This window comes from Octopus bimaculoides, chromosome 3, assembly GCF_046866305.1.
Source record: "Octopus bimaculoides isolate indiv1 chromosome 3, ASM4686630v1, whole genome shotgun sequence".
Lineage (NCBI taxonomy): Eukaryota > Metazoa > Mollusca > Cephalopoda > Octopoda > Octopodidae > Octopus > Octopus bimaculoides.
In genome coordinates this window covers 33,544,670-33,560,998 of record NC_142930.1, presented here as the reverse complement: position 1 = coordinate 33,560,998, position 16,329 = coordinate 33,544,670, and the positions used below count along the sequence as shown (strand labels likewise).

Below are 16,329 nucleotides of genomic sequence, written 5' to 3'. Positions count from 1 at the left end.
CTGGGAGCTCCTCTATGCTGATGACCTTGCCCTAATTGCGGAGTCACTATCAGAACTAGAGGAGAAGTTTCAGGTGTGGAAGCAAGGTCTAGAATTGAAGGGCCTTAGAGTCAACCTAGCTAAAACCAAAATCCTAATAAGTAGGAAGGTAGATAAAACACAAACCCCTTCAGGTAGATGGCCCTGCTCAGTATGTAGAAAAGGAGTAGGTAGTAACTCTATAAGATGTACCCGGTGCAAGCTATGGACACATAAGAGGTGCAGCAACATCAAAGGCAGGTTAACTAGCAAGTTAGTTTTTGTTTGTGGCAGATGTTCAGGTGCAATAAAGACTGCAAACAAACAGGAAACAACTTCTATCTCATTCCAGGGTGAAAAACTAGAGGTAGTCGATAGCTTCCGCTATCTGGGCGACCAAGTTAGTAGTGGGGGTGGGTGCGCTGAAAGTGTAGCTGCTAGAATAAGAATAGCCTGGGCAAAGTTTAGAGAGCTCTTACCCCTGCTGGCGACAAAGGGACTCTCACTCAGAGTAAAAGGCAGACTGTATGACGCATGCGTACGAACAACCATGCTACATGGCAGTGAAACATGGGCTGTAACTGCTGAGGACATACGTAAGCTCGCAAGGAATGAAGCCAGTATGCTCCGTTGGATGTGTAATGTCAATGTGAATACCCGTCAGAGTGTAAGTATCTTGAGAGAAAAGCTGAACATTAGAAGCATCAGTTGTGGCGTGCAAGAGAGACGATTGCGCTGGTATGGACATGTGGTGAGAATGGAGGAGGATAGCTGCGTGAAAAAGTGCCACACCCTAACAGTTGAGGGAACCCGTGGAAGAGGTAGGCCCAGGAAGACCTGGGCTGAGGTGGTGAGGCAAGACCTTCGTACATTGGGCCTCACCGAGGCGATGACTACGGACCGAGACCTTTGGAAATGGGCTGTGCGTGAGAAGACCCGGCAAGCCAAGTAAGATCGTTGCCAGTGCCCCTGGACTGGTTCTTGTGCGGGTGGCACATGAGATGCACCATTTTGAGCGTGGCCGTTGCCAGTACCGCCTGACTGGCTCCTGTAGGATTTTCGAGCGAGATCGTTGCCAGTGCCCCTGGACTGGCTTGTGCGGGTGGCACATAAAAGACACCATTTCGAGCGTGGCCGTTTTCGTGCGGGTGACACGTAAAAGCACCCACTACACTCTCTGAGTGGTTGGCGTTAGGAAGGGCATCCAGCTGTAGAAACTCTGCCAAATCAGACTGGAGCCTGGTGTTGCCATCCGGTTTCACCAGTCCTCAGTCAAATCGTCCAACCCATGCTAGCATGGAAAGCGGACGTTAAACGATGATGATGATGATGATGATGATAAAAGCAATGTCTCCTAACTTGAATATACCATGTAACTCATGTAATCAAAGTATTGTTCAGTAAATGAGATTACTGAATCTATAGCCTCAGAATGTAATGGTATCAAGTTGTCACTTCTCAACAAAACGTGTTTAGCAGTTTCAACCATTTACTGTCCATCTGTTGATGACACTTTAGCTGCTTCCAGTGAATATGATAAGTTGTCTATATGTGAGTACAAAAGTCGGTTGAGAGTCAGTCCAAAGAAGAAATAAGATGTTCTTTCTGCACCTAGAATCCAATTGGACAGTCCCAAACCGTGTCAGTACAGATTCTTGTCAGCACTTGAATAGAAAAAAAATAAGTATCAAGAGTTCATTAAAAGCAAACAGCATGTACTGTCCATCTAATTGTCCTCAAGGTTACTACCTGGCAACAATATGCTTTTTTTCGCATTTTTTCTGAATTCACCAAATAAATTTTCCTTCTCTGGTGAATACTTGATTCCTGTGACAATTCCTCTCTGAGACTTCTCACATCAGATGGTGACTCACATTGCATTACAGTTTCCTACACACACACAGACTTAAAGAATGTGCTTGACAATATGTTGTTAATGTCTCTGGTTAAAGTTCTTCCAAACACATGACTACTTTAGATTTTTTTCCCTAGAAATCTTTGTCTGATGTGTCCACAGCTACTGTGCGGAGACTGGCATACCAAAGAATAGACCTACCAGCAACAACCTCTTGTACAAACCTCAAAAATTCTCTCCTCCAGGGAAGTACCTCAACTATTTATAAGACATGTTGTATGAAATGACTGGAACAAAGCTGTCAGGACCCCCATCTGCTAAATGGGGTAAAACCTGGATGGCAAGATGGGTTAGCAGGTCATTGTTTGAGTGGTGCAAATATGTCATCTACCAGTTGAAAATCTCAGTCCAGTCTGAGGGAGCTTATTCAGGTGGGGACTTAGAATGTTCTCACTCTGAGGGATGATTCTCATCTGCCCTTAATGTCTTTGGAACTCAGCCATTTGAGAGTTTCTGTGGAAGTCTTATCAGAGGTGTGTCATCCAGAATAGGGTAACATCTCAACTATTGGTTACATCTACAACAGGTCTGAGTGCTCTGATGTGATATGCCAGTGGGATAGCAGTTACAGTAACCAACTGGCTGGTTCTAATGGTATAAGATGTAACACCTGTCTATGAGCATATTATATAGCTGAACTTTCACTCAACTTTCTCTGAGTGTCATTTCCTTGGTTGGGTATATTCTCTGCTATGAGTGACTGATTGGAGAGGGAGACATTCTATACTCATTGGAGATTTCAATGCATCAACTGAGGTTCACAGAACAGAATATAAGAACATTATCAGCTCTCTTTTGGATATAGTGCTTGGAATAAGAGTGGTGTGATGCTCCTGGACTTCACAAAAAGTCATGGATTTCACATTGCTGGCTTCTGGTAACAATGTCCTGAGCTGCATTGCTGGACTTAATATTCCAATACTGGCCATGTACCAAAGAAGATTGATTACATACTTGGAGATTACTATTGGAGATTCCTACAGAATTTCAGAGTTTTCCAGAGTGCTAGTTTCTTGGGTCAACTACTGGAGGTCAACTACTGACAGGATCCTGGATTTTTGTGTACTCATTGAACACAAGCAGAGCTTTTGGCAGGGGCTGTTTGCAGCCCATGTCAACTTCTGCAAGGCATTTGACTCGGTGAACAGAGATGCACTTTGAAGGATTCTGGAGCTGTGAAGTATACTCCTTCAACTGATTGGGCTGATGGTGGCCTTGTACATAGTAACAGTCAGTGCAGTTCAGATTGGCATCGAACTTTTTTCAAGCTAGATCTTAAGTTCATCAGAGTTGGATCTTGGTTCCCAGTGTGTTAAGTGCCTGCATGGATTGGATACTTGGTCAAAAGGTAATTCATTTGAGTTGTGGTGCACTCATTGATGAAACTAGGATTACAGGCTTAGATTTTGCTGTTGGTGCAGTTATTTTTGCTGAGTCTCTGGATGTCATAAGGAGTGCACTCCTTTCACTGAGTGAGAAAGCAGAACCACTTGACTTTAGAGTCTCTTGGGTCACGACAAAGATCCAGTCCTTCATTGACTTCTTGAAGGATTCCACCTCATCTGCCTCTGTTGTGGGTGAGAATTTTGAAGTTGTTGACCACTTCACTTATCTCAGCAATGAAATTAATAGCGGCATTAGCTGTGAGTTTGAAGTCCTAAAAGGACTTGGATGAGCTGGTGCAGTTGCGGACTCATTGGACAAGGGTGTTTGGCATTGCTGATATCTATGTAAGAAGGCAAAGGTTTGAGTCTTTAGGTCTCTGATCCTCCCCTTCCTGGTTTAGAATTGTGAGACTTGGACACTGTGTGGGGCCCTTAAGAGCCACCAAAACTCTTTTGGTACCAGGATGCTTTGCAGGATTATGGGTTACCATCGACTGGATTTCATACCCAACCAATGACTCTACTCAGAAGTGGGATGCATCCTGTTACTTGTATGATTCAGGAGCACAAGCTTGAACTGTTTGACCATGCTGCTCGATTTTCTGAGTTAGACCCTGCTTACCATATTCTTTACACTGAGGATTTGGCTGTGTTGATAGCTCATGATGGTCTACCACATGCCACATGGTCACAGCAGATGAAGAGGTACCTCATGGAGATGGGGATTGACTGGGACTCTACTTAACAAGTCTCTTGGGTGGACTTGGAAATATACTGACAAATGGTGAACACAGCAACAAGCTACAACAGTGAATGCCCCCACACTTGACTTGACCTAGGCATACTGTTTGTTCTGTCAATCCATTCTGCTCTACAGTTAGATAAATTTAGTTTTATTGAATGTATTGAAGATTTTATGTCTGGCAAGCAATAAAAACCAAGAAATTTCTCACATCAAACATTGATAAATTTGTTAGATGTGTAGTTTTGTCATAAAGAACAAGTGAAAAATGTTTTTCCCTACTTTACCATATAAATCAGCCATTATAAAACAGAACTATTTTTATAACATGGCTTAGGTATTTATTTGTACAGCTTTGTTAAGCCACTCCAGAAGATCAGCATCATTTTCCCCACTCAGCCATACCAGGTTTATACAAATTAGCCAACTCATCAACTTTTTCTATTTTTTGTTGAGAAAGGAAGTGCAAACACTCAGTAATTTTTATTATGCATTTATGATATGTTTGCATACTCATTCTTGTAGTTTCACCCATTATTATATTTAGAAGTCAGTACTTCCAGTTCAGTTGCAGCACTGTGAGATTCACACAACTGATAATCCTCAAAGTGTTAATGATTTTTTTTTCCACTTACAAAATCCTTCATTAAAAGCAAATGTTCTTTATCTCTAACATGCTGTTGTTTTGAATATTTTCCTTATACTTCATACAGAAAAAAAAATAAAACAGAACAATATGCATGACTGTAGATTTGATCATAAGTTACATCAAATACATTGAGTCAAGTTAAATGAAAAAAAATCATTTATTGTTGCTTAATGTCCACTTGAGTGACTTAACATTCATTAGTTGATTTGGTTGAGGCTGGTTTCATTGGCTGATTGTTGTAATGTTCATTGAGACAATGAAACTAAAACTACTGCAACAAGAATAACTACTAGAAGTCTCTGATTGTGTTTGCAACTGTATAGTAGGGTTTCTTTCAACAGCCAAAGAACAGAAACTATTAATATTTACTGATTTTGGTTTAATAAATGTATTATAGCATCATTTGTTGCTTCATCAATGGGCACACTGAAACTATTTAATAATAACAAAGCATTTTCTTAGCAGACATTAGACACTTTAATTATATAAACATGACAAACTAAAGATTTTAACCCATTCAGAACTTTAATGCATGAATATTTAAGTATCTTATGTTGTAAAGAGTTTAGAATAAGCATCTAGATAATAGCATGATGTTTCTATACGAGAGTGCACAGACAGTCATATTCTCACTTCACTTGATTTTTTAATAGACTATATTTACTGAATGTTATAGCTCTGTCAAACCAAACCATATATAACTAAGATTTACAAGAAGTTATATTTCATATTCCTTTGCAGTTTCATGTCACATCAAACTTTGAACAATTTACTTTCAAAATTTTATAAAATTCTGACCATAGCCTGTATATTTTTTCAAGCCATTATGCTGTTTTTAACAGTTCATCACATGATTTATTTTAAATCATGAAAACAGTTTTATCGTGTTAAGAAATAATTCAGGTCTGAAAAGGTTAATTGATAATCTAGAACAAATAGCATTTCTCATTAGAAATAGAAATTAACAATTTACAAAACCATCTAATCACCTGCTCAGAAAAATAATAGAGCTTAAAATGCAATCTGTATATAAATTAACCAGAAGGTTATACTGATTGTAACAGCATTTCTTTTCTCAAAGGCAGGCATGAACATGTTTCTTTATTCCTCAACTTCATCTACCTGATGATGTTGTTTCATTTGCCATTTCCCAACTTTGTTCTTTTCATTTCTTGGTAGAGCAGAAAAGTTCTAAACCAACATTTCAATAGTGTTGATTTCTATTTATTGTATAAGGGAATTTTTCCTACTCAAAGTTTTGTGAACATTGTTGTTCATGTAACTATATTTCACATGTGTAGAACATAATGTTTATAACAAAGATAATTCAAGTAGACAGACATTCAGATGGAAAACAGTATAAACAAAGGATAGAGAAAAAAAAATGTGTATGGAAACAAATGAAAGATAAGCATAGCAAAGAGTGTGTGTGTGTGTGTGTGTGTGTATGCATGAAGGTGCATTGATCATTCTTAACATGTATTGGCTCTTCTAAAGTAACTTTTGCAGATATTTCATTGAGAGTGGTTATTTTTTGCATCTGATGTGCAATGTAAGAGAACAGTACACAGTTATATGCATAATCAAAATTTTCAAGCCAGTTCTACATGGTCCACTGAAAGCTGGTTCTCTTGTCTGGTGGTCTTCATCAACCTGTTAATCACCACCAAGAACAACAGAGAAAATAAGATATTCCTTATCAAGCCTTCATCACAGAGGGTCTTTCATTCTGAGTTCAAATACTGCTGTAGCTGACTTTGCCTTTCATCCTTTCAGGGGCAATAAAATAAGTACCAGTCAAACACTGGGATCAATGTAACTGACTAGCCACTCACCCAAAATTTCTGACCTTGTGCCCATAGTAGAAAGAATTATTATTACCATTACTATTACTTCAACTACTAGCATTTCCTTTTTTCCTAATAAGGATACAAATACTTTACTAGACTGAAGTTATTCTACAACCCTATATAGCATATTTTATTTTGTGAACGCAAGTCTTTCTGCCGTGTTATTGTTCTGGTGCTGTTGACTTGATTACATCAGGAACAATACATATACAAAATTTTAAGGTTTCCTCTTTATTTCAGGAAAAAGCTGATCTGGGTGAACTGATGATGTCATTGTGTTACTTACCCACAGCTGGACGCCTCACAGTTACCATCATCAAGGCACGGAACTTGAAAGCAATGGATATCACTGGCTCCTCAGGTTTTTAAAGATTTTTCCTTCTTTTATTCCACCCCTCTGACACTTACTCACACACATATCTATGTATATATACATATATATATATTTATATATGTGTATATATATATATATATATATATATATATATATATATATCAGCTGAGCATTCCTAATCCTGAAGGCATGTGGGTGTTGTTGCCATATAAAAAGCGCCTGTGCTGGTTTCACATAAAAGCACCCATACCTGTGCTGTGAAAAGGCACTCAGTACACTGTGTAAAGTGGTTGACATTAGGAAGGGCATCCAACCACAGAAACCACGCCAAAACACACTAGAGTCTGGTGCAACCTTCCAGCTTGCCAGCCCTGGTCAAACCGTCCAACCCATGCCAGCATGGACAACAGAAGTCTAATGATGATGATCATCATGATCATCATGATATATATATATATATATATATATATATATATATATATATATATATAAATACATATCATCATCATCATCATCATCATTTACCGTCTGCTTTCCATGCTGGCATGGGTTGGATGGTTTGACTGAGGACTGGCAAGCCAGGAGGTTGCACCAGGCTCCAATCTGATCTGGTAAGGTTTCTACAGCTGGATGCTCTTCATAATGCCAACCTCTCCAAGAGTGTAGTGGGTGCTTTTTATGTGCCACCAGCATGGGAGCCAGTCATGCAGCACTGGCATCAACTATGCACAAATGGTGCTTTTTACGTGCCACCGGCATGGGAGTCAATCAGGTGGTACTGGCATATATACACATATATATACACACATATATATATGCATATATATACATATACATATACATATCATCATCATCAACATCATCGTTTAACGTCCACTTTCCATGCTAGCATGGGTTGGGCGATTTGACTGAGGACTGGCAGACCAGAAGGCTGCACCAGGCCCCAATCTGATCTGGTAGAGTTTCTACAGCTGGATGTCCTTTCTAACGCCAACCACTCTAAGAGTGTAGTGGGTGCTTTTATGTGCCACTGACATTAGGGCCAGTCACACGGTACTGGCAACGGCCACGCTCAAAAAGGTGTTTTTTACGTGCCACCTGCACGGGAGCCAGTCCAGCGGCACTGGCAATGACCTCGCTGAAATGATTTTCTAACGTGCCACCACAGTTCACAAAACTATGGTACATGCTGTTAGCTCTTACTCCTTTCTGAGTGATATTTAGTCATAGGAAACTATTACCTTGCTTGAAAATAGATGTGAGTTGGCAACGCAATGGATGTCCCCTCAGAATAATCTGCCTCAACAAATTCTGTCTAACTCATGTAAGCATGGGAAAGTAGACATTAAAGCAATAATCATGACTATGATGATGAAATTCATTGATTTTTGTTAAATATATTCAACTTGATTATTTCTATTCCAAAATGTAATTACAACATGAAGCAACGACTGAAAAAACCACACATGAAATTCCAGGTATTGTGGAAAACAGTGATGAATCAAGTTTACTTTGTATCATTGATATCAAATATACATCAGTTCACAATTATTTATGACTTCTTCTGAATTGATGTAGTAGTGGTCAATGCGTATTTATACTTTATTTGTTATGGTCTGTATGACATATAATTAAATATTTACTGTGAACTATAATTAGTTATATATTAAGTCTATTTACTTTGAAGATTCCACTTTGAATGGTGTGGTATATTTTAAAATGTATTGAAGATAAATTTTTTTCAAAATATAACAGAACAAATACTTGATAAATTATACAATTAAGTATTGGTTTCTGAAACTATTGATTTTTTTATAGTCAAATATTGTTTTCCTGTTGCTTTTTGGTTCATTATTTAGAAATATTGCTGCTGAAAGTTAATGTTTCAGACTGACAGAGGCTTGGTTGGTTGTGTGGTTAAGAAGTTTGCTGAAATGTCCTGGAATGTTGGTTTTAATGAATTTTCTTTTAATTAGATTCTTTTAATTTTGTTTCAACAGGATAATGATCAGGAACTGAAAAAAATTGGTTTTACTGAAAAACTCGCTGTACTGATATAATGGAACTTTACCTATACATACATACATGCATTCACACACACACATGCACACACACACAAACACACATACATGCGTGCATACATATATCCAAGCCTAATAGCCATTCTACAAATGAAGACAATTAAATGTGAAACAAAATTCTAATCTACATCTTAATTGAATGTTCAAACATTTCATCAACTCTATTTATCTACCTCTAATTTCCCCCCATAGTACATACACTGTTCTTTCTCTGACACACTTCTCTTCTTTATCGCCTCCACTTTACATCCAGGGTTGTACATTATAGGCTTTTTTATTTATTTTTTCATTTCTGGTCTCACACACACACACACACACAAATTTTCTTTAAATTTATACAGAGACATACATATATATATTATGCAAGCAAACAAGTAACACTCCTTTTAACAAACAGTGAAAAATAAACTGGAAATAATGTTTCGAGGTAGCAAAAAGAGATGAGATTAGTTCCTCCTCCAGCTAAAGTTAAAAGATGTCAATGAAAAAGTCTTGCATCACAAGAGAGTTGCTGAAAGAAAACTAATTAACTAGAAATTTAATTGAAACCAATCAACAACTTACAGGGGTATGAGGGAAAAATCAATAAATGTTATAGAGGCTCATTCTGTAGGAGATAAATATTTATTCTGGAGAAAAATCAGGAATGTGGAAAAGGACTTCGACTATGATGTAAGTGGTTAAAAGAATCAATGGTAACAGCCTTAAGACTGTGATTGAAGGACTTCAGAAGAGGAAAGCATCAGAAAACCATGTTTGTTTCTTCCTGAAGCCATTATCTAATAGTGTAATTTATCAAGCATTTGTTTTGTTATACATTGGGCCTCATGGAAGCAAAGTGGTTGAGTTCCTTTTGAGTGTTAGGCCTCACAGAGGCGAGGTGGTTGAGTTCCTTTTGAGCATTGGACCTCATGGAGGCAAAGTGGCCAAGCTCCAGAGCCACATGGAGACAAAGTGGCTGAGTTCCTTTCGAACAGGCCTCATAGAGGCTAGATAGCTGAGTTCCTTTTGAGCATTGGGCCTCAAGGAGGCAGAGTGGCCAAGCTCCTTTCGAGTGTCAGGCCTCACGGAGGCAATGACCAAGACTTTAGGCATTATGTCGTGCTTGAGAAGAAGACCCATCAAGCCAAACAAAATCACAGTCGTAGCAGACACAGATGTCATGCAAATGGCATCTGAGCCAGTGGCACATAAAAGCACCCATTACACTCTCAGAATAGTTGGTGTTAGGAAGGGCATCCAGCCATAGAAAACCATGCCGAATCAGACTGGATCCTGGCGCAGCCTTCCAGTGTGCCAGCCAAGTCAAACTGTCCAACTCATGCCAGCATGGCCAACAGATGCTAAATGATGGTGATGATATCTTCAATGCATTTTAAAATATACCACACCATTCAAAGTGGAATCTTCAAAGTAAATAGACTTAATATATAACTAATTATAATTCACAGTAAACACTTAATTATATGTCATACAGACCATAACAAATAAAGTATAAATACACATTGACCACTACTACATCAATTCAGAAGAAGTTATAAATAATTGTGAACTGATGTATATTTGATATCACTGATACAAAGTAAACTTGATTCATCACTGTTTTCCACAATACCTGGAATTTCATGTGTGGTTTTTTCAGTCGTTGCTTCATGTTGTAATTACATTTTGGAATAGAAATAATCAAGTTGAATATATTTAACAAAAATCAATGAATCTCATTATCATTGTCATCATTATTGCTTTAATGTCTACTTTTCCATGCGTACCCCTTCCCATTGCCAACTTCCGCCTATTTTCAAGCAAGGTACTATTTTCCCATGAATGAATGTTTCATGGAATGAAAACACATGACATTGTTTGTATGACAGTGAGACTCATTTGCAAATATCACATAATCCTTTCTACTATTGGCACAATGCCTAAAATTTGAGGGGAAGGGGACAGTCGATTATATCGACCCCAGTATGCAATGGGTACTTAATTTATCAACCCCAGAAGGATGAAAGGCAAAGTCGACCTCGGCAGAACAAATATCACATAATGTCAAGATAAGGAGAGACATACACACACACACCTTCACACACACACACCCTCACACACACACACACACACACACGTGCACACACACACATGCACACACACACACACACACACGAACACACACACGCACGCACACACACACATACACACATGCACACACATTAACATACATATATATATATATATATATGTGACATGCTTATTTTTGTTTCTGTCTACCATATTGACTCACAAGGCTTTAATTGGCCCAGGGCTATAGTACAAGACATTTTTCCAAGATATCATGCAGTTGGACTGAACCCAAAACCATAAGGCTTGGAGCAAACTTCTTTACTAAGTAGCCATGCACACACATCCACTATAACTATACTTTAAAATGTCCATTTTTATCCCCTATACCTTTTATCTTTTACTTGTTTCAGTCATTACACTGCGGCCATGCTGGGGCACCACCTTGACCATGGTACCTCTTTTTTAAGCCTGGTACTTATTCTATTGGTCTCTTTTGCTGAGCTGTTAAGCTACGGGGACACAAACACACCAATAACAGTTGTGATGGTGATGGTGGGGACAAACACAGACACAAAATCACACCTTTTAAAATACACAAGGTTTCCCAGATGTGTAATAGAAAATGATATTGAATAAACATCCTATATTGCCTCATTTGGTAAAAAAAAAAAAAACATGCACTATCTTTTCTATTTACATCTACAGTTTACTATATTCATCCTAGATTAATCATCCGAAAATGCAATTTCATGAATAAATATAGATAGTAATAGGGGACAATTTACATTTCTAAAACGTACACACACAAACACACATACTTACAAACATGTGTATATATGATATGTGTGTGTGTGTGTGTGTGTTTAGATAGATATGTATGTACACACACACACACACACACACACACACACACACACACACATACATACATACATGTATTGACAGGCAATAAAATGAGGCTTTGTACATCAGTGGTTAAATGAAATCCAAAAGAAGTTAATAGAAAAAATTAAGCAGAAATAATGAGGATGATAATTAAGCATAAATATAATAGATAGAATAAATGAAAAAAACTAACCCTCATCAGCTGTCTCTCTAGAATGTTGGTAGTTTTGATGCATTAGATAGCCTAAGGCATTGAAACCATGAAAATTCCAAGAGGAACAGCTGATGTGATGCATTTTTAAATTCATTTTTCACTTCTGTTACACATTCTCATCAGTGGTGCTTAATCTTTTTCAGTTACCCATGTGTGTGTTTGAGTACACACACACACACACACACACACACACACACACACATATTTGTCTTTCTCTCTTACTACATGTGTATGCATTTGTGTGTATGTATGTGTATAAAACTTGGTAGAGTTCTATACACATGGTGGAGTCATTGTAGCCATTAAAAACACACTTACTCTGCCATATTCATTATATTCAGTTTTGCATGTTGTCTACCATTAACCACTGACAATCTCACTTTGTTGTGTATGTTAGTGCACATGCATGTGCATGTGTGTATGTATTATTTTGTCAATGTAATCCAATTTTACCATGCTACTGGGTTCATTATATCCATTAAAACCATACTTACACAGCTATAGTCACTTTTACCTTCTTATAATAATATATATTATTAGGGATCAAAGTCTTTTCTTGTATATCTATGATCTGGTCATCAATACTTCTCTGTTTATGTTAAAGTCAATTATTGGTCAGTTCTGAGAAACTGAGGTATCAATAACTTGGACATACTTTTTATCCCTTTTCCTGTCCTTTTCTTTTTTGTTGTCTTTTTTTTCTTTCTTTTCCTTTTAATGCCAAGTAAAGCAAAATTGTGGTATAAATTTTCTTTCATGTTCTCTCTCTTTCTACTACCATATAGTCTTACATCGTTTAGCAATATCTAAGGTGCTGGCTTTGGTTTATAGCCTTATTCAGAAACTTGTGTGGGTGGCAGTTGGATGGTCAACTTTTCAATCACTTTATTTGGTTGTTTTTTACTTCTTATTTCTTCTTTTTCTTTGCCATGTCTTCCTCTCTTCTTTTGTATTCTGTGGTTGGTATTTTTTCTCAAAGTGGACAACAATTACTTCAGCTTCAAATCTGCCCCTAGTAAATTTATACATTGATGTAAATAAGTATAGTCTTTGCTGTATGGAGAAACAGTTTGCTGCACAACCATGCAGTTCTGGGCTGAAACCCAATATGAAGCATCTTGGACAAGGGACTTTTCCTATACTTTATGAGTGAAATTTAGTCAATTGAAACTGCAGATATGTAGGTTTGTGTATTTCTCTTTGTTTATCCAATATTCAGACTAAATTTGACAGTTTGCATAAAAAGGAAAAAGCACAATATCTCACCTAAAAATTAAGTATTCTAAGAAATCAAAAAATATCAGCTACATTACAGATGGGACATAACAGTTTACTTAAAGTAGCCACCCTCAGCTTCCACCATGGCCTCAAGATGACCCTGAAATCTGGAACATACACTCTTCACTGCCCCCTGGGAAGATCTTTGAACACTTCCTTGATCTTAGCCACCAGCTTGGCCTTGGTGTTTATGGCAGAGCCATTGGTGCCTTTCTCAACTGCATCCCATACCTAGTAATCAATGGAATTACAATTTCAGGAATTAGGAGGCCAGAATTTGGGGCTGGTAAAGTCATAGAAATTCTCTGACAACTACTTCTGACCTTTTTTGGAGGAAGGCAGAAAGCCAAATCCTGCTGTCACATATATAGACATTCAGCAGCAACTCTCTGCAGTTTGGGATTGACCAGAGTCTGCAGCAGCTTCATATAGCCATTTGAGTTGAGTCTATGGCTCTGTTCAAAGATGAATTTGAGTGCGCAAATACAATCAGAACACTGGCTGTGTCTCTTCTTGCTGGCTACAGATTCATAGTCTCTGTGGCACCTGTCCATGTTATATCTCACAAACCTTACAGTATTCAATAGGCATTGAGCGGCAGTCATGCTGTTAACATTTTGATACTCAGTGCAAAGCATCATGATACTGGTAACTCTTTTTCAATATTCAGATTGCTTCCAGTCCTTTGTGTCAGCAAACTTTTTCTCAACTACAACTTTACTTTTTATGTTCACCAATGCTGCTGACTGTTCATCAAAAAAACCATGCCATTCCTGAAAAATAAAAGTAAAAATTTGTCAAATTTAGCCTAACACCCTGTATGTCTACAGGTGTAACATTAATGTTATATCAAAATTTTAATTTAGCCGTTTGATAAATATAGATAGAGCTGGTATTTATAAAATAAGTACCAGGCTGAACAACAATGGTCACTGTCCAATGAGGGGAAACCAGTAAAAGAATGAAAATATATCGTTGGAATTATATGCAAGTAAATTAAAATTAAGTTTGGAATTAATTTGAAATAGAATATGTAGCTGCACAATGGTGATCTTAACTCCAAGCCTCACCTGTACCAAATATTGGCACAAGACCAGCAATTTGGGGAGGGGGTAGTAAATCAATTACATTGATTTCAGTGCTTGACTAGTACTTATTTTATTGACCCCAAAAGGACAAAAGCAAAGTCAGCCTAGCCAGAGTTTGAACTTAGAATGTAAAGATAGACAAAATGCTGCTAAGCATTTTGCTTGGCTTGCTAATGGATCTACCAGCTTGACACCTTACCTCTACAAAATATTAAAGAACAAGCCAGTCAATAGCACACTTCAGGAAAAATTACCTTGAAATTTTATAGTAGTGCAGCCAATCTAATGATGAGCCATGTCTCATGTGACTCACTTCTTGGAAAAGGTCACCTTTACCTGGTATAAACTAACCAGTAACTTCTACGTGATTGTGTTACCTTCAAGAAATACCAGTTAAATTTCCATTAAATTACACCCTACTATCTTTAATGAAGGACATCATTGTCTTCATCATTTAGTGTCCACTTACCATACTGGCATAAGTAGGAGAGTTTGACAGAACCAGTGAGCTGTAAAGCTGTTCAAGCTCCAATGTCATCTTTGGCAAGGTTTCTATGGTTGGATGTACTTCCTAATACCAACCAGTTTACAGAGTATTCTGGATGCCTCTTTTGTGCCACTGGCACTAGTGGAGTTGCCATGTAACTTGCGAGACAAAAAAACAACAAAGAAAAAGAAAAAGGCAGAAGCTCCCACTACTAAGAGGAAGTACTTGGGAGGAGAAAGTGGAGGTGGGTGGCTCTCTCTCACTCTTTATCCTTACTGATAACTTTCATGTCAGAAACCATAAACTGCTGGACTCTCTGAAGGGCGTGACTAACAAAAAATTATCTTGACTTTTTATAGCAGTATGACCTGCCAGATGATAAGCCATGTCTCATACAGCTCAGTTCTTGAAAAAAGTTTCCCATGCCTGATATAACATCATCATAATCATGATCATGATCATCATCATCATCATCATCATCATCATCTAATGTCTGTTTTCCATACTGACTTTGTTTGGACAGCTTGACAGAAAATGGTAAGTCCAGAGGGCCAAACCAGGTTCCATAGTCTATTTTGGTTTGGTTTCTATGGTTGGATACCCTTCCTAATGCCAACTACTCCACAGAGTGTACTGAGTGTATTTTACATAGCACCATAACCCGAGCTTTTCATGTGACACCAGCACTAGTACTTTTTACTTGGTACCAGAACCCACACGAATGCTTTTTACATGGCACCTTGGTTTTAGGATCTTGATTCTGTTTAAAATTGCATGTGTGTGTGTGTGTGTGTGTAGCAGGTCTGTTAGAATAATATAATCTAAATGTTTACCATTGAAAGCACTTCCACAGATGTCTTTTGTATCACCAAATGAAATGGGTACATTTTATCATACCACCAACACAAGAGAGGTTGTCTGCCCAGACTAAAGTATCCCCTCAACACTATGACAGTTTCCATTGAGAGTTGCTGCTCTCCTACACAGCTTGCAGGGTCCATATCTCTGCTGGGTAGATTCTTTTACAGAGTCCCTCCTCTCCTAAACAGGTTGTCTTCATTGTGGTTTACAGTGTCCATGTCTCTCTCGTATAGAATTTTAAACAGTTTGTCCCAGTGTGGCTTGCAGACTCCACATCTCTTGCATCATCATCATCATCATCATTTTCCATACTTGCATTGGTCAGATGGAGTTTATGAGGTAGATTTTGTATGACTGTATGCCCTTCCTGATACCACACACACACACACACACACACACACACACACACACACACACAACAGACTTCTCTCAGTTTCCATCCATCAATCCACTCACAAATCAGCCTGGGGCTATAGTGGAAGACACT

The 16,329-nt window shown here is 38.0% G+C and overlaps 1 protein-coding gene across 2 annotated transcripts in view; it reads left to right on the top strand.

Annotated features, from left to right (window-relative positions):
* The window catches only part of LOC106870926 (synaptotagmin-9), a 238,781-nt gene that overhangs the window by 219,118 nt on the left and 3,334 nt on the right, over positions 1 to 16,329 (top strand). For both annotated transcript variants that reach the window (XM_089348786.1, XM_089348785.1), the window contains exon 3: positions 6,800 to 6,920. In XM_089348786.1, the coding sequence (XP_089204912.1) occupies positions 6,800 to 6,920 (121 nt within the window). The remainder of the gene's footprint in view (positions 1 to 6,799; positions 6,921 to 16,329) is intronic.